The sequence below is a fragment of the Salvelinus sp. IW2-2015 genome, linkage group LG2, assembly GCF_002910315.2.
Source record: "Salvelinus sp. IW2-2015 linkage group LG2, ASM291031v2, whole genome shotgun sequence".
NCBI lineage: Eukaryota > Metazoa > Chordata > Actinopteri > Salmoniformes > Salmonidae > Salvelinus > Salvelinus sp. IW2-2015.
In genome coordinates, this window is record NC_036839.1 from 5,089,070 (window position 1) to 5,107,967 (window position 18,898).

At 42.3% G+C, this 18,898-nt stretch overlaps 1 protein-coding gene across 1 annotated transcript in view; it reads left to right on the forward strand.

Moving 5' to 3' along the window:
• Positions 1-18,898, forward strand: part of LOC111972604 (tomoregulin-2-like) — a 198,923-nt gene that overhangs the window by 147,597 nt on the left and 32,428 nt on the right. The window contains 1 exon segment of the mRNA XM_070446709.1: positions 8,689-8,785. Coding sequence (XP_070302810.1) covers positions 8,689-8,785 — 97 coding nt within the window.

An 18,898-nucleotide genomic window follows, 5' to 3' on the forward strand; every position in this document is an offset into this window, starting at 1 on the left:
AGTATCAACATTTCCAAGCAAACAAAAACAGGGAGAAATGAGAATCTGTAGACATGCTGAGATAAATAACATACTCTGTCAGAATTCAGACAGCCTACACAAGATCATAACATATGCAAATATGTCCCCTTTTGTGTTTTACACCTCCAGCAGAGGAATTACATTTCTGGGTGCCCTGGTTCGCCTGGTGTGYGAGGTTGTGGAGGTGGGGGGTGTCCCCGGCTGGAAGTCATGCCCAGAGAGAGGGGTGTTGACCCRGACAGTGAGTGAAGGCCTATATGCCTGGAGGTCCGTATCTCCAGGGGGTAAGCTGTACTCTCACGTCCGGAGAGATGTGTGTTCCCCGGATAGTGAGTGAAGGCCTATAGGCCTGGAGGTCCCGTAGTTCCACTGTCCTTAAGGGGGGCAGAGCAGTCAGCCTCTTTGGAGGCAGTAATTTATGTCTGAGATTATATGAGCGTGACTGGGCATTCAAACATATCTGTATGCATTCACCACCATCAATAGTGTCTCCCAGATCTTCCTCACATTTTTCTTTTACATGTTTTGTGTCAACCGGAAACGCCTCTGTCAACCCTTGATACAGATTGSAAATCAACTTGAGGTTATTTCAGACTGCCTTAAATAGTTTCAATCTTTGAAGCTTCTGGCTTGTCCAGTGTTCGCTGCACAGAGAGAGTAAAGTGTTGCACCTCAGCGCCATCACAGACTGGTCTTCCCTGGTTGCCTGACCCTGCTTAGACCCTTTCCACCATCGAATTCTGCTCAGATGAGGCATGACAAAGAATAACCGTGGTGGACATTTATACATTATATTATCCAAGAATATAATCAATGGTTAAACATTTGAAATGACCATCAACTCAAGATGGAACTTCGTATTAAATCACTGGTTGTACTATAATATACTATATAATACATATAAATTCACCTGAGCTATGTAGACTGGTCTTCCCTGGCTCTGACCCTGCTGGGCCACCTATCACCATCTGATCCTGCTAAGACATGATGAGCATAGTTGCTGTGTACTGACTGTGCGTCATGACAGTGAAGCCTGTAGAGCTGTTTATACTCTGTCAGTGTGAAAAAAAGTTGGAAATTAGCTCGGGAAACTGACAGATGAATAATGTTGCATTGCTATACTGGCTGTAATAAAAATTCACATTGCGCTGTCAAAAAAAGACAATCGTTTGGCCGCTGGTTTCATCGTTTGATTCAGGTCTATTGTGATTTTTGAGGTAAGAATAATAGCGTAAGTCAGTGAGCTAGCCAACTTTTTGCTAGCTCTAATGGTACATTAACAACTCGCGAAAACTAGCCAGTTTAATTTACTTCTGTTGAAGCGGGACAAAATAAAAGCTACAAAACATTTTCATACACTCAACAGCTGTTAGATATTGCTACCTAACAGATACAGTAACTAGAGCTGAACTGACTGTGGTAGCTAATAGCTAGCTAGTTAATTCGCTTCAGACAGAACTTCAGTCCAGACAGGATGAGACATGAAATGCATTAGCTAACATTACATGTCAGTTGCACTAGAAATACATATGTTTTTGTGTTAAGTCAAACAGCCATTGCCTTGCCAGCTACCTCAGTCAAATAAAGAGTAGCCAGTTTCTGCTCTGCTTCCTTTTACAACTTGGAGAGAAAGCACAACACACACAGACAACAGCCGCATGCTCTGTGGTGTCTGCTCGGATCTAAATCCAGTCGGCTGATACCGCCAAACAGCCTACCCGACCGCTCTGAGGCATCCGCGTGGTCCTAAAGCACACCGTAGCCTCTTTTTGTATCAGAGCACGTTGATAAAACTGGAGGGGGGTCAAAAATACAATTTCAGAATGTAGGGGGGTCATGTCCCCCCCATCCCCAGTACAAGTTGCGCTCCTGGGTGCCCCACGGAAAACAACAATTCACCCAGAACACTGTTCTTGCTGTTATATTATCAACTTCCTTTTTTTTTTTTTTTGGTAGCATGTACATTTAAGGATTATTTTTTTATTTATTTTTTTTACATTTAAAGAGTAACTCTCAAACCCAATTTCAGTCTTTGCCCAACCCCTTAAACTGTATTCAGTTGACAAATTGGGGGAAATTGCTCATATATATATATATATATATATATACATTTTGTGGTGGGTAAACATAGTTGTACCTAATCCCAACTTCCTCACTAAAGCAGACTTACCAGAAGTCCAATGGCAGGCTCTGATATTAAAATGATGTGCATCGCAAGCAAATAAGGCTCTGGTCAGTGAGCTCATAGTGGTAAGGTGCCAAGTTATTGACATGGGGTGCAAAAAAAATCTTTGAAATGTGGACTCACATTTACTGTAGTATTGTGTTGGTAAAAAAAGTACAATCATCACCTTGAAAATGATGATTAGTGTCTCAATTAGATTCAACCCGCAATGCAGTATTTACACAGTAGCTCTTTTTCCAATGGTAAAATGAACTCACAGATTGGTTTTGGGTACTGTATAAAAAACTACAACTACGACCAGGGTGACCCGTCTCACAGGTATGCTTTCACTTTTCTGAATTAGAAATGTGTGGGCACGGGATGAATATTGTAAATAAAGGATTTGAAAATATATACATCTGCCCCATATGAGCAAACTGTCTTAGCGGATTTTTCCAACAATCAATGGTTAGGAAAAAAATACAACAAGTTGTCATGACCCAACATTGTCATCTATTTCTTGTTATGATGGATGCAGCTACGAATATAAACGTATTATCCTTATAGCCTGGTTTTTTTTTCTTCATAAAAGCACATTAATGTGTATGAAACGGAAAGCACAAATGTTGAATTTGGTCATATGCGTAAATGTGCCATACTGCCTTTTGAATTTTGTGTAGCGTCAGTAGTCTAGTCAAGGAAGCATCATGCTCTCCACGTACCAAGACCATTGCCAAATACGGCACGCTGTCACATGCTTTTATAGTAAGCCTTGAGGTGGTACCACCCAAAACATCTGGAAGAGAGTGTATTTAATACTGAACCCTTACCTTGAGGTGACATAGATGCACCTTCTCAAGGTGCCTCTACATCACAATTTCAATGGTAGAGTTGAACTGTTTGGGGCAAAAAGAGCTAGATTACTAATAAGAGAATATAAATCTATAACTTTTGCTTTTTTCATGAAAGTTACTCTTTAAGGAGGATTTTTGCTATAGGTAACCACATTCTGCAATATCAATTGAGTGGGAAACAGGGGTTTTTGCAAGTACTGCAATGTTGGTTTGGTTCAATTGATGTCTTGCACATCGCTTATCCRTACTATATACTTGCCAGTACAAGTATTGAAGGTAGCATGCAGTCTTTTTACATTATAGTCATCAAGCTCTACTGAGTTGAAAGGAAATTAGGATCAACCAGTAATAACAGTGAACCATGTGGTTTACTCCATTCTGAAGCTGCATTGTCCCAGTGACCACACACCAGCAGCAGTCCTCATCATCCCATGCACCGTGTGTGTGTGTGTGTATGTGTTTGTGTGTGTGCTGCCATGCTTGTACGTGCCTTTTCCCTCTCTGTGTTTGTAACCAAGGTCGCTCTTGAAACACTATGTTTTTTAGAGGTGTGTGGGCTTCATTCATCATCCCTGTGATAGGTGCTGCTGGAGTGCCCTAAATCTCCATCTCTCTCTCGCTCTCACTCTCTCTCTCTGTSTCTATCTCTCTCTGTCTCGGTTGAGAGAGGGGTCTTGGTCAGTGTGGGGAGCTCTATTACTGAGAACAAAATCTAACCGTACTATACATCTCTTATCTGTTGCGTACCATTTATTTTTCKCTCTCTTTATTTCTCTCCCCCTTTCTTGCTCCGTCTTTGTTCTCCGTCTTTGGCTCCCCCTTTGGGTCTTTGGAAAAGATTGATTGTACGTTTGATGTATTTGTATGTGTGTTCCYATAATAAAAATACAATATTTGTAATATACATTTTCAGTTATGAGTTTCCATGGTTAAGGCTGGGCAGTATATCTCTTCTCCTCCTCCTGTCCTTCTTCTCTCCTCTTCCTTTTTTTCAATAAGTGTCACATTGCATGAGCTTACACTCTTGTATGTTTTTTTTATATACTACATGCAACATTTCTGTTACTACTATGATCCAAGTGCATTGACATTCGTGTGTCCCATGTATGTGAGACCGTATTAGGCTTAGCTTACACTCTTTCATGTTTTTTTTATAATACATTTATGTGATGTCTAATTGTTAACCACCCGTATAAGTCAGTTATTACAGGGATCTTCTATGAATCTTGTAAGTGTATTTGCTGCCATATGTRTTAGTGACAATTTCCAGGTAGAACATATACGAATATTGTTAAGTTCTTCTGGGGGTTTTTTTCAAATGGGGCGCTGGTCAGATTCTGGTTCTGATCAATACAGTGTGATGTGAAGAGTACAAACAGGGCATTTTGTTACAGTCAGTACTTTCCTGTGTCTCCTGATTCCTGGGATGAGTAGACAGGAACAGGGGAGATGTTGTGTAGTGTTGCAACCAAAATAAATCGGGATATGGGGACTTGGGAGGAAAGAGGGTAAAGCACTGCCTGTTGTCCCAAGTCACTTTGTGATTTTATTGAGAATGTAGAGTGTTGGGTGGGTGGGGAGAGGGGTAGGTGGGTGTTGGGTGTATTTATGTGTAGTGTGCGTGTGTGTGTGTGCGCGTGTGTGCGTGTGTGTGTGTGTGTGTGTGAGGTGAGGTGAAGCGTTTGTGCAAGGGATGCAGTTTAAAATACAGCTTCAGTATGACATTTATTAATGTTTTATACAACAGAGAAAGTGGTAGACGGGCTGAAATTAGGTGTTTTTGCAATCAGCAGTCAATCACCTCAGTTCAACCTGGATAAGAAAATTCACAGAATAATTGAACTGTCAACTTCAAGTCTAATGAAACCTCATTTGAACACTTGAATGCAACTCGCATTTTCGAAATCAATTGTATGATATATCCTTTTGTTTTCGAAGGATGTAAACTGTTTTGCATATTTTCTCTGGTTGGAACTTGCAGTTGGAATTGTTATATTGTTACTGTATGTAGTACTGCTTTGGGATTCAAGCTGCTTTTTGCAGATTAAGAGAATGGAGGCTCACCTTACCTTCTGGAGAGTCCTAAAGTATAGAATAGTCCCATGAATACAGAATGTACACCTTTCCTTGCCTGACTGGGTTATATCTTCACAGAGACAGCAACAAAGAGAACGAGTCTTAAGCATTCAGGATGTGTGTTTGTTTGTGTCTGTGCTCTGCCAAGCCCTGAGGGCAAAGACACAGGTTCAAACAAAAATGGAGGAATGGAGAGGAATTTTCAAACTGTCACTGCAAGGAAACGTTCTATTTTCTTGTTTTCGCCAACCTTTCTCTCCTTTCTACTGGACTCCAGGCACATCCATGTACATGGTCAGAACCAATACTGAGATCGACAAAACAAGGGAAGAATTTGAACCTGAACGAGGCTTGATTTAACGTTGAGCAAGTGCTATCCAGACAACACCACACTAAATAGGCACCGAAACAGTCAGGAAAGGGTCACAAACCAAAGCACCAATCAGACCAAATACAGTTTATACAACAGTAGACAAAAAAATAACTAACCAGACTAATAGGAACAGATGTACGATCATTATGTAGGGATCTAAGTCTAAAATGTCAAAGTGGAAATGACAAACACCAGAAGCCTTTTTAAATCYGCATTGCAGGAAGGTTCTCCTGCAACAGGGAGATCAAATTAAGATAAAACAAAGTACTTACCAGACCAAATATGCACGAGAGTGGACAAGCCAAAGCACTACCCAGCAAACATGTTCACATTGGCACGTTGTGGGCCCAATGCGGGTTAAAACATTGGACCMATGACGTTGGCCACATTAGGTCGATGTGCCTTTGCTCATCGTCTCCATTTTGGCCCCAAGGTAGGTGGGCCCAAGGGCATCCTTTACTTTGCCTGACATAAACTGCCTATCCGTTACATTGTATCAGAAAGACAATAAAGTTGTTACTATCATATACACTGAGTGTACAAAACATTAGCAGTGTACAAAACATTCAGTAGGAATCAAAGCGAACGTAAGGGCTGATTGTTGGATAGGGTGTCTTCATCAATTCAATCTGGAGTGCGATCGTAAATTCAGAGCGTTGTCAGATTTTCGCTTCGGAAATTCAGAGCATTTCGCTCTCGGATCGTTCAGAGAGCACGCTGGACCATCTGGCCGAGGAGTAGGGTTAATCTGAGTGTTCTGACCTCACAACGGCAGTCAAGCACCCAAGCTAACTGGCAAACGTTGGCTAGCTTGTTAGCTACTTCCAGACACAAATGAGAGAACACCTCACTTTGACAATTTTGCTCTCCCTAGCAGAGCTCGTTGGGCTGTTTTTATGTTATCCAGAGAGTTGATGACTATAAATGTGCTACTGGCAACAATTGAATTACACTCTTTTGCCRAYGTTTACTAACACCGGCCATATTCAACATGTGTTAAATGTTCCTAAATTCATCAGTTATTCTGCGCTCTGGCACACTCAGACGAGAGTGCTCTGAAATCTGAGTAAATAGCCAGAGTGAATTTACGAACACACCCATAGTTTCATGAATTCATATTCTATAGTTGCCATGGCGCCCTAGTAGCAGCCTAAGCACAAAGCTCATGTAAATGTGTATATATTGACTTTTTTTGTTGGTGTGTTTAATCGGTGATTACTACGTTGCTCTTATGTTTTTGATAACATTGAGTTTTTATTGCATATACCTAGTGTTTWTGAGCCTACGAATTTGCAAATTGACTGACAGGTTAACCATTTTTTGGCTTGGCTAGCGAGCTAGCTAGCTAGCTGGGTAATGTTTTTGTTTGAAAAATGCATTTGGAYACAGTGTCAGTGTCATTTGAAGAGTTGCCTGAAGCGTGTTAGGAATGAGAGTAGTACGTACTATTCTGAACTTTGTGCTGTGAGCTTTCTGCTGCCCAGAGCTGCTGAGGCATCACCCAAGTGGGTGCTACACAGAGTGGAACAGAAGTCCAGTGGCTAAGAGTCAGGTTGGTTCCCAGACTTGCCCTCTACAAGATCATCAGCAGACTCCATCACCATCATCTACCATCTTCTGACCAACTCTCTCCTCTCAAGCCAAGAACTGACCCTCTCCATCTTCAGAGGATGCACATTTCAAAGAGTTGGCCTCTATTGGTTGACCTATCATGAAATATTGCTTGTTTGTTTTTTGCTCTTGAAGCACTTTGATATTCTATGAAAAGCTCTATAGAAATCTAATTAATTATGAATGATTATTACGACTATTATAGGCTTACCAGGTGAATCCAGCTGAAAGCTATGCTCCCTTATTGATGTCACTTGTAGATGAAGGGGAGGAGACAGGTTAAAGAAGGATTTTTAAGCCAAACGTGTATGAGTGTAGACAAACCAAAGCACRAATCAGACAAAACAAATAGTGAACGAACCAAAACAAGGACAAAGCTTCATGAAATTAACACTAAAACTGACTTATCAGTTTAAAATAGGACAAACCAGGTCAAACAGGCACTACACCAGATGAAAGCTAGACTAAAAACCAGGATTATCCAGTCCAAACATTATTTCCAAACACCCCAAGGAAACATACTCCAAGAACTCAAGGTAGGGGGAAAATGAAKGATGCGAAACAAGGGATTCTCTGAGGAGGGATACGCAATTTAAGTTTGGGCAGATTGCTTTTTTCCCCACCTGGCTACTGATGAGTTGTGGCTATGCACCGGTCGGGGCATTGGACCTCCATAAGCTCACAGGCAACCAGAGAGCATTCTAGTCCTGCCACCTACAGCCGGTGGCTCCATGGCACACCGAGAGAGAAAAAATTATTATGATGGAATAAAGGAGAGACTCTAGAAATATCAGCAGGGATTTCAGGCGGCAGAGATAGAGAGAGGGAGGGATGGAGAAAGGGAAAGAAGAAGGGACAGAAGGAAGGAAAGTAGGAATCAAAGCGACCGTGCGGGCTGATTGTTGGATAGGGTGGCTGTAGGGGCACTTGAGACGTCTGACTTCGGTTGCTGGGGGTCACAGTAACATTTTGTGATTGAGGAATTGTGAGATTTTGTGGTTTTAGTGTTTCTGGGGGAAGTAAACTTATTGAAACACTGTGTATATATATATGGGTGTCTGTAGGGGCCTTATAAGGGCCTGTGAAATTGTGGGTTTGATTCCTGTATGCGGCCACTAATACGTTGGTTAAATGACCACATCGTTATTGTGTGTGTGTTGTGTGTGTGGCCAGCAATCCAGGTGAAGCTGGTTGATTCCATATGATTCCATATGTGTTATTTCATAGTTTTGATGTCTTCACTATTATTCTGCGATGTACAAAATAGTAAAAATAAAGAAAATTCCTGGAATGAGTACGTGTGTCCAATTTTTTTGACTGGCACTGTATATTGTATATATTTTTTACACTGTTTGCACTGTTCGGCTCGCGGCCCACCCAAGGATTTCAATGGCAGAAAAATCCCTGACATAGTCAACACACATTTTGTTAAGCAAGAGGGATTGCCTGGCTGTATGCTTAGCTATTTTGATAACAGCAAAAATAAATCAAATACAGTACATTGATCAAATATATAAAGTTTGACGTGAGATCTGTTAGACCTATTAGACTTATGTCTCTGTTTCTATCTCTTGCTCTTTCTCTCTCAGGGGGTGAGGGGTCAGCAGAGACTGGGCAGAAGGAGACGTCTACCTGTGACATCTGCCAGTTTGGGGCGGAGTGCGATGTGGACGCAGAGGACGTATGGTGAGTAAACATCAGGGTTAGTGCACAGTTGGCCAACTCATTTAGGAGTCATAACAGTAACCGTAGTACATACTCAGTGGCCTTGTAGTTAGAGTGTCCAACCTGAGTTAGGAAGGTTTGGAGTTTAACCCCCAGTACAGTCATACCAACTGTCACAGGTGGGATCTGAAACCATGGTTTCCCACTGGAGAAACCAACATCATTACCATTAAACCAAGAGGATTTTGAATCCGCAGACATGGCTACCTCATCATGAGACCATGAGAAACCATGTACCTGACTACGCTACACAAATAGGCCAACTTAAAAAATGGGACCCAGTGCATCTCTGCTTGGCACTCATGAATTGGATGGATTGGGGTTGAACGAACAAATTAATGCATATATTTTTGTGTCTTGTCACATTTATGCAACCCTTAATTTCCTCTAATGTGACACCTTTTTGATTGGCAACACTTTTCACTGCACATATTTTAACCATAGTTCAACCCCATTGACTTCTTCAGACCCTTTTTCTCCCCAATTTCGACMTTGTCTTATTGCTGAAAATCCCCAACGGGCTCGGGAGAGGCGAAGGTGGAATCATGTGTCCTCCGAAACATGACTCGCCTAACTGCGCTCCATAACATCTGCCAGCTTAAACTGGAAGCCAGACGCACCAATGTGTCAGAKGAAACACCATTAAACTGGCRACCCGGGGTCAGCCTGCAGGCACCCGACCYGCCACAAGGAGTCACTAGAGTGCGATGAGTAAAGCCCCCCAGCCAAAACCTCCCCTAACCCGGAAGACACTGGCTCAATTGTGCGCCGTCCTATGGGACTCCCGGCCACAGCCGGTTGTGGCACAGCCCGGGAATGAACCCGGGTCTGTAGTACCGCCTCTAGTGCCTTAGACCGTTGTGCCACTCGGGATGCCCCGAGTGAGAAAGACAGATATATAACACACATTTCTATGTGAATTTGGTTGGGTCGCCCGAAAAGTTACATATTGCAACTTTAAGGCTGATGAATGTAAAATTCTAGTATAAGTATACAGTATAAGAATATATGAGCAGTAGGCCTATTAGGACTGACCCCATTTAGTTGACTGGTCGATTGTTTGGTCGATAAGCTGTTGGTCGATCAAGATTTCTTTAGTCGAGCAGTAGCAAAAATATAKAAATAAAATCATGGTGTACAGACACCTGTCTGATTTGTGCCTGTCTAAGTGGACTAATTCATTGTGGAGGCCATAGGGGTGGCACAGTCCATCACTCTAAGACGTGCTATTGAAATTGTATATGGTTATATTATGTAAAAACAATGGTGCAACGCTTATAAAAATCATATTATTTTATAACAGATGCACTTTCGCAAACGGTGGATAGTGGTCGCTGTCCACTGTTCTGAAACACATCAGTGCGCTGTTGAATTGCCGCATTTTCCTAGACCATGTTGCTATGTGCATCTTAGCAAAGGTAACCAGTAACCAGAACAACGCTGTGGAGGCAGCAGCGGAGTTAGGAGATGAGAAAACAGCCTTTGCCTTAATTGTCTGAGAAAAGTGAGGAGAGAGGAAACCCCAACTTAATTAGGTCTATAATCAATATGTCACGACTTCCGCCGAAGTCGGTCCCTCTCCTTGTTCGGGCGGCGTTCGGCGGTCAACGTCACCGACCTTCTAGCCATCACTGATCAATTTTTCATTTTCCATTGTTTTTGTCTTGTCTTCCATCACACCTGGTTCCAATCCCATCAATTACATGTTGTGTATTTAACCTGTTTCCCCTCATGTCCTTGTCGGTGATTGTTTGTTGTATGTATTGGTCCTAGTTATGTTCTGGTGTGCGACGGGTTTTGCACCCTCTTATTTATTTTTTTATATGTTGGTTTCTGGAGGTTTATTTTTATTTTTATTAAACTGCTCCGTTTATACCAAGTTCACTCTCCTGCACCTGACTTCCCTGCCACCAGCACGCACCCATGACACAATAGCCTAACTGTTAAATGCGCCTGGCTTTATAAATCATCCATATACAGTACCAGTCAAAAGTTTGGACACACCTACTCATTCAAGAGTTTTTCTTTATTTTATCTGTTTTCTACATTGTAGAATAATAGTGAAGACATCAAAACTATGCCATAACAAGTATGGAATCATGTAGTAACCAAAAACGTGTGAAACAAATCAAAATATATTTTAGATTCTTCAAAGTAGCCATCCGTTGCCTTGATGACAGCTTTCCACACTCTTGGCATTCTCTCAACCAGCTTCACCTGGAATGCTTTTCCAACAGTCTTGAAGGAGATCCCACATATGCTGAGCACTTGCTGGCTTCTTTTCCTTCACTCTGCAGTCCAACTCATCCCAAACCATCTCAATTGGGTGAGATCGGGTGATTGTGGAGGCCAGGTCAGCTGATGCAGCACTCYATCACTCTCCTTATTGGTCAAGTAGCCCTTACACAGCCTGGAGGTGTGTTTGGTCCTGTTGAAAAACAAATGATAGTCCCATTAAGTGCAAACCAGATGGGATGGCGTATCGCTGCAGAATGCTGTGGTAAGCATGCTGATTAAGTGTGCATTGAATTCTAAATAAATCACAGAAAGTGTCACCAGCAAAGCACCCCCACACCATCACACCTCCTCCTCCATGCTTCACGGTGGGAACCACACATGTGGAGATCATCCGTTCACCTACTCTGCATCTCACAAAGACACAGCAATTAGACCATGAAGGCCTGATTCAGGCAGTCTCCTCTGAACAGTTGATGTTGAGATGTGTCTTTTACTTGAACTCTGTGAAGCATTTATTTGGCTGGTAACTCTAATGAACTTATCCTCTGCAGCAGAGGTAACTCTGGGTCTTCCTTTCCTGTGGCGGTCCTCATGCAAGCCAGTTTACTCTTAGTGTTTGATGGTTTTTGTGCTGTCACTGTGAAAAACGTTCAAAATTCTTGAAAGTTTCAGGGTTGACTGACCTTCATGTCTTAAAGTACGATGGACTGTCATTTCTCTTGCTTATTTGAGCTGTTCTTGCGCATAATATTGACTTGGTCTTTACCAAATAGGGCTATCTTCTGTATACCACCACTACCTGGTCACAACACAACTGATTGGCTCAAACGCATGAAGAAGGAAAGAAAATTCCACAAATGAACTTTTAACAAGGCAAACCTGTTTATTGAAATGCATTCCAGGGACTCATGAAGCTATTGAAAGGTATGCAGAGTGGTGCAAAGCTGTCATTATCGCAAAGGTGGGCTACTTAGAAGAATCTAAAATATTAATATATTTTCATTTGTTTAACACTTTATTGGTTACTACATGATTCCATATGTGTTATTTCATAGTTTTGATGTCTTCACTCTTATTCTACAATTTAGAAAATAGTAAAAATGAAGAAAAACTCTTGATGATAGTAGGTGTTCAAACCTTTGAGTGATATGTATATTTCTTGATATCTACAGAAATAAGACCGATCCTGCGTTCTGATTGTGAACACCAAGCCTCTCAATGAGCAATACCACCCATGTAGGATTAGCCATTTTCACAAATTCGGTCGTTGTCGTACATTTTGCATATGCTGTAATCAAGAATAAAAAATAAAAAATATAATAGATTGATTATTTATATTTATTTAGTGTGTTGTTTACACTGTTCACTATTGTGCAGATAAAATTATTATTTTATATACATTAATAACACCTTCTCATTTCCTTTGATCGTCCCTTCATTATTGTTATTATCTAACTATATCATTGTGTGTGGTCATACATTATTAAAACAAGGAGTGATGTCATTATTCATTAGTTAGCTTAGTATCGCCCTTGTCATAACAACCATAAGCTTGTAGGCCTAAGACACATCTGGTGTTCTATACATTAACTTACTGGCCTATATTTCAAAATCTTATATAACTTCCTTAGACAGCCACACTGTTACACGTCAGCGCCTTTGCCACCCTTACCTATTTCCTATGGTTGCTCCTATATATTTCACAGAACCTAGTTCAAATTTCATTCCCACAACATCTGGACTCGTCCCCTTTTGCTCCCTGAACATACAAAGTAACAATTTCTGCCATTATACATCCTGATGTTCTACCTTCTGTCCACGGTTACCCGTGTTCAGGGCAGTTCTCCCAACGTGTTTAACATCCTATATATGATGTGTTAATTATGTATATGAATTCGAGAATCGAGATCCCTATTGTCAAGATAATCAAAATCAAATAGTATCTACAATAACCCTTCTGGCTCAGGCTAATCATGTTCATAACGTGACTCTATCCCAACCCCACAGACATCCATAGGCAATTGCACGGTGTAGAAGCCATCGTCACGTGCCTGGCTAGGAAACACACGTCCCCTCAGAAATGGACTCAAAACCCGAGGAAGCAAACCTAGAGAGAAGACACCAGGCATAATGAGGCGGTGGACCATGTACCCCTTTTCGTGCTGTGCGGGTGGAGATTACTCAAGAGACATGGCCAATGATGTTCAAATTTCACTTAGAAAGACCAGCCATTTTGTCAAATTGAAAATTAATAATCGACAGTTATTGTCGAGGAGCCGACTTTGACAACCAAGTACAGAAACACTCAGGGATATAATGTCACTTTGACGTTGCATAGCGAGAATCTCATTTTGAGAGTAATCTCTATCCGACTCCTGCCTTCTCTAGAAGATTAGACTAACAGTCATCGTCTGATACGCAGATCAGCACGTCACCGTCTGACAGTCAAGTCCATAGCGCCAGAACAGCAGAACCAATCCGAGATTGACACTGCGACAAAGTAGCAGCAAGACTACGGCCAGGTGTGACGGGGGGACAAGCAGAGCATGTTCATCAGCCCAATGTTATTCCCTCAGCGGCATGTACCTAGGCGACTCAAGGTGCGCGACGAGAGAGCGCCGAAAAAGATAAGATTCAGAGAGTCTACTCTAAAGATTCCACATCGGACCACCGGATCACAGAAAAGAAGTACTTCCAAGATATAAACGAGCAACGATCCCATCACGCCCTCTGCCCGTAACACAAACTAAGCCGAGCACTCATAACTCTACAGGACCTTAGAGACTACGTCAGGACCCTCAGTGCCGACCACTGTGGCCTCTATTCCGAAGTGATATACCCTCGACAGGCCAAACAGGTGCTAGCGAATTATATACCACCACCCACTTTGCACAAAGCACATGCACCCCACCCTCACCACTAGAAAACCCAGGGAACATTCTTCAACCGACCACATCCCATCCTGAAGAATACAAGCTTGGGGAAGCGTATCCCCCACAAAGATCTCCGCCAATGCGACCAACCCAAAGCCCCACGGGCTGGCGCCCACCACATTCAGGAAGTATCACAATGTCAGGCTCGACTCAACCACACCACAAGGAACGCACCCCTCCTACGGACGGCATGGAGGCCAAGGCGACCCCAGTAAAGCCAGTGGACTCACCCCTTAACTACACCATCGACCCGTTTAGAGGCCAGAGGAACTCCAACTAGTGTTGTAGAAGAACGGTGTCCGGATCACGCGTGCCAGGCAGAGACAAGCGACAGCGGCTTCTTCGCTCAGTAGCCCTTATTACCGTTCCTCCCTTCACACTCTCCTCGGCCCAGACAATACACTCAATCATACCGACAACTCCTACTGAGAAGGTTCGCAGAGGAAGTCATCGACAATACCTCCCTTCAACAAATAGAGACTGTAAGGTATTAAGAATGCACCGCGACTCCCGTCTCTCTCATCATGGTAGGCGACTCCTCCATAAATGGAGCTCTATAGAAACAGAAACAGCCCCTCCAGTGTTGCTATAAATTCTAGGCACTGCCCAATTAGGAAGGCACATCGCCGTTTACCGTGACTCGTTAGAGCTACAGCTTGGAGGTCGCTGTACAGCAGTGAACTAAGGACCATACATGTCGCGTAATAAGCTCCCGTACGAGCACAAAAGCCCAATGTCATGCCTTTGCTAAAGTTCTTTCCTTTGGAGTCCAGCAGCTACAATACCCTTGACCATGCAGCCCTTGCTGCCTTAATCAGGCGAAGGCCTAAGTAGGTACAGGCGGAGGGCTAAGCACTAGCGAACTACGAGTTATATGATATCAAAAGGTTTTGATTTTCTTGTCAGCGATTAGTATAGACAAGCTCTATTGTGGAGCACTAAACTGAGACTTTTATTATTCCCGTTCAAGTGCTTTAATGTCACAGGGTTAACCAGCGTAACAGTGAAGGACAGGCTCCATATTGACTTACAGGGTAGCTCTGACGCTAGCACATGAATACCATAAGACATCCCGGCATTTCACACTTTACTAGTGTGCAGTAGGATTTCTTGGACCAGCAAAGGTTTATTCTGATTCTCTTGCTCATTACTCTTACCCGTTTAGATAGCGCAAATAAGACCTGTCCTAAACTAGATTTCTTGATAATGTCGTTCATATAAGATTAGATACAAGGGTCCAGTTTAAGTGGACGCCGTCAGTGCACGTCACTTCCAAGCTTTTATTGACCGACGACTGTTACAATTCCATCTAGAGGTCTTCTATATCATTATTGTCAGGATTCAACAGAGATATCTCTTGTTTCCTTGGAAACTAGAAACAAGCATATCTGTTTTGTCCGGAGGTTTAAAAGTAGAAAGTTTGCAGGCACAATTCACTTCCTTATGTCTGAAACACAAGCTTCTTAGCAGTGCAATTTTGGGGTGCCATTGGTTCATATGCAATGTACAGCTGTGTTGCATCCGCATAGCAGTGGGAAGTTAACATTATGTTTTCGAATGACATCCCCAAGAGTAAAATATATAGTGAAAACAATAGTGTCCTAAAACGGAACCTTGATGAACTCCGAAATATACAGTTGATTTGTCAGAGGAAAAACCATTCACAGAGACAAACTGATATCTTCCGACAGATAAGATCTAAACCAGGCCAGAACTTTCCGTGTAGACCAATTTGGGTTTCCAATCCCTCCAAAAGAATGTGGTGATCGATGGTATCATAAGCAGCACTAAGGTCTAGAGCACGAGGACAGATGCAGAGCCTCGGTCTGACGCCACTAAAAAGTTTTACCACCTTTACAAGTGCAGTCTCAGTGCTATGATGGGGTCTAAAACCAGACTGAAGCATTTCGTATACATTGTTTGTTCTTCCGGAAGGCAGTGAGTTGCTGCGCAAACGCTTTTTCTAAAATTTTTGAGAGGAATGGAAGATTCGACATAGACCGATAGTTTTTTATATTTTCTGGGTGAAGGTTTGGCTTTTTCAGGAGAGGCTTTATTACTGCCACTTTTAGTAGTTTGGTACACATCCGGTGGATAGAGAGCCGTATTATGTTCAACATAGGAGGGCCAAGCACAGGAAGCAGCTCTTTCAGTAGTTTAGTTGAATAGTATGCAGCTTGAAGGGTTTAGAGGCCATGATTATTTTCATCATTGTGTCAAGAGATATAGTACTAAAACACTTGATTGTTTCCTTGATCCTAGGTCCTGGCAGAGTTGTGCAGACTCAGGACAACTGAGCTTTGGAGGAAAAGCAGATTTAAAGAGGAGTCTAATTTGCTGTCTAATGATCATGATCTTTTCCTCAAAGAAGTTCATGAATTTATTACTGCTGAATGGAAAGCCATCCTCCTTGGGGAATGCTGCTTTTTAGCTTGCTTTGCGACAGTATCAAAAATAATTTCGGATTGTTCTTATTTTCCTCAATTAAGTTGGAAAAATAGGATGATCGAGCAGCAGTGAGGGCTTCGATAATGCACGGTACTGTTCTTCCAAGCTAGTCGGAAGACTTCCAGTTTGGTGTGGCGCCATTTCCGTTCCAATTTTCTGGAAGCTCGCTTCAGAGCTCGGGTATTTTCTGTATACCAGGGAGCTAGTTTCTTATGACAAATGTTTTTCGTTTTTAGGGGTGCAACTGCATCTAGGGTATTGCGCAAGGTTAAATTGAGTTCCTCAGTTAGGTGGTTAACTGATTTTTGTCCTCTGACATCCTTGGGTAGGCAGAGGGAGTCTGGAAGGGCATCAAGGAATCTTTGGGTTGTCTGAGAATTTATAGCACGACTTTTGATGCTCCTTGGTTGGGGTCTGAGCAGATTATTTGTTGCGATTGCAAACATAATAAAATGGTGGTCCGATAGTCCAGGATTATGAGGAAAAACATTAAGATCCACAACATTTATTCTGTAGTAACCTGGTATATTTATGTTTACCAATAGATGGCAGTATTGACTCAAGACGGGGGTTTGCTTCCCGCTATCCGTAGCTATTTCCTATGTCTGCTTATATAACTATGATTAAGAAAGCTTCAGGTAGCTTAACATACATCTTGAATAACGTTCCAACCGGAGAATTAGATTGACTTCAGAAGGAACGGACGTCCTACTCATGTGAAGGCACATGGTGAATGCGTGATCAGCTCGTGGAAGTGATTACTCATTCCTGTCTCCTTCGGCCCCCCTTCACATTAGAGTCATCAGACAAAGTTCTGTTGACTGTTGACATCTAGTGGAAGCCGTAGGAAGTGAAAACTCATCTATATATCTCTGTAATTTCAATTGAGAGCTTGGTTGAAAATCTGACACCTCAGAAACAATTCAAACAGGAAGTGGAACTTCTCAGGTTTTTGCCTGCCATATGAGTTCTGTTATACTCACAGACATAATTCAAACAGTTTTAGAAACTTCAGAGTGTTTTCTATCCAATATGAATAATATGCATATATTAGCAATTGGGACTAAGTAGCAGGCTGTTTAATATGGGCACCTCTGTGCACCTTTCATCCAAGCTACTCAATACTGCCCCTGCAGCCATAAGAAGTTAAGCCAGGTGCATTAGAGAATGTAATTCTAAGTTACAATTAAATACTAAACCGTACTTAAGTCTCATGAGTCGTAACTCTAAGAAGCCTTCAAGGATACTACATGTTTGGCGATGAGGATAACTATGGAGAACTGAGTTGGATTTTTTTGCCACGAATTTAACGGAGTGTTTGGCGTGCGACGCGGGAGGTGAGACTCAAGTGAGCGGTGGAAGATTCTGAAGGATTTGATTCCCTGGGTAGGACAAATTATTGACTGTGTGAGGGGAGAAAGATTCGGAAAAGATGGCTTTGGCAACAATAGGCTCGCTACCACCATTTGATCCTAAAAATCAGGAATGAGAGGAGTACTGTGAAATAATGGATWTTTTTTTTGCTGCTAATGAAATAACTGATGCCACTATACAGAAATCCATACTCATAAGCGTTGTCGGTGCACAGACGTACAGTTTAATGAGAAACCTGTTGAGCCCAGATAAACCAGGAGAAAAGTCATTCATAGATTTAGTCGAGCTATTAAAAAATCACTTCAACCCCAAACCCAGTGAGAGAGTATAAAGATTCAAGTTTGATTAACGCATGAGATTCACGCATGAGAAAACCTATCGAATCAGTGGGGGAATATGTGACTGAGTTGAGAAAACTAGCATTGGACTCTAACCATGGGAATACATTATCGCAAATGCTACGCGATCGGCTAGTGTGTGGGATTAATGATGACAGGATACAAATACGATTGTTATCAGAGCCTAATCTCACGTTTGAGAATGCACTCAAACTGGCCCAGGCCATGGASTCCGCAAATAGAAATGCACTGGATTTGCAGGCAAGGGGCGCAACTGYGTGCCATACAGTAAAAGAGAGCAGCGCTGAGCGCGTAGAATTTCAAAGAACGGAAAGCCGTGGTGCAGCAGCCAATAGAGAATGTTATCGTTGCTAAGGCAAACACGCAGCGTTTGACTGTAAATTCAAACACGAAACGTGTTATGCATGTGGGATAATAGGCCACATTGCGAGGGCGTGCCGCAATAAAAAAAAGCCACGGGCTGCAGAAAAGAGGACTGACAGAAAACCGAATACCTCCAGACGCTCTAGCTACCGCTCTAATCAAGTGAKAGAAAGTGAAAGTGAGTGCGCAGACGCAGAGCAAGCATTCTCAATGTACAGTGTACAGGGGGCGAACATGAAGAAGGTGAAGCCTTTCATTGTGGAAATGGGAATAAATGGATTAAAGGTACCGTTTGAACTAGACACAGGATGTAGTGTCTCACTGATGAACAGGTCCCAATTCTATAGGAAGTGGAAAAC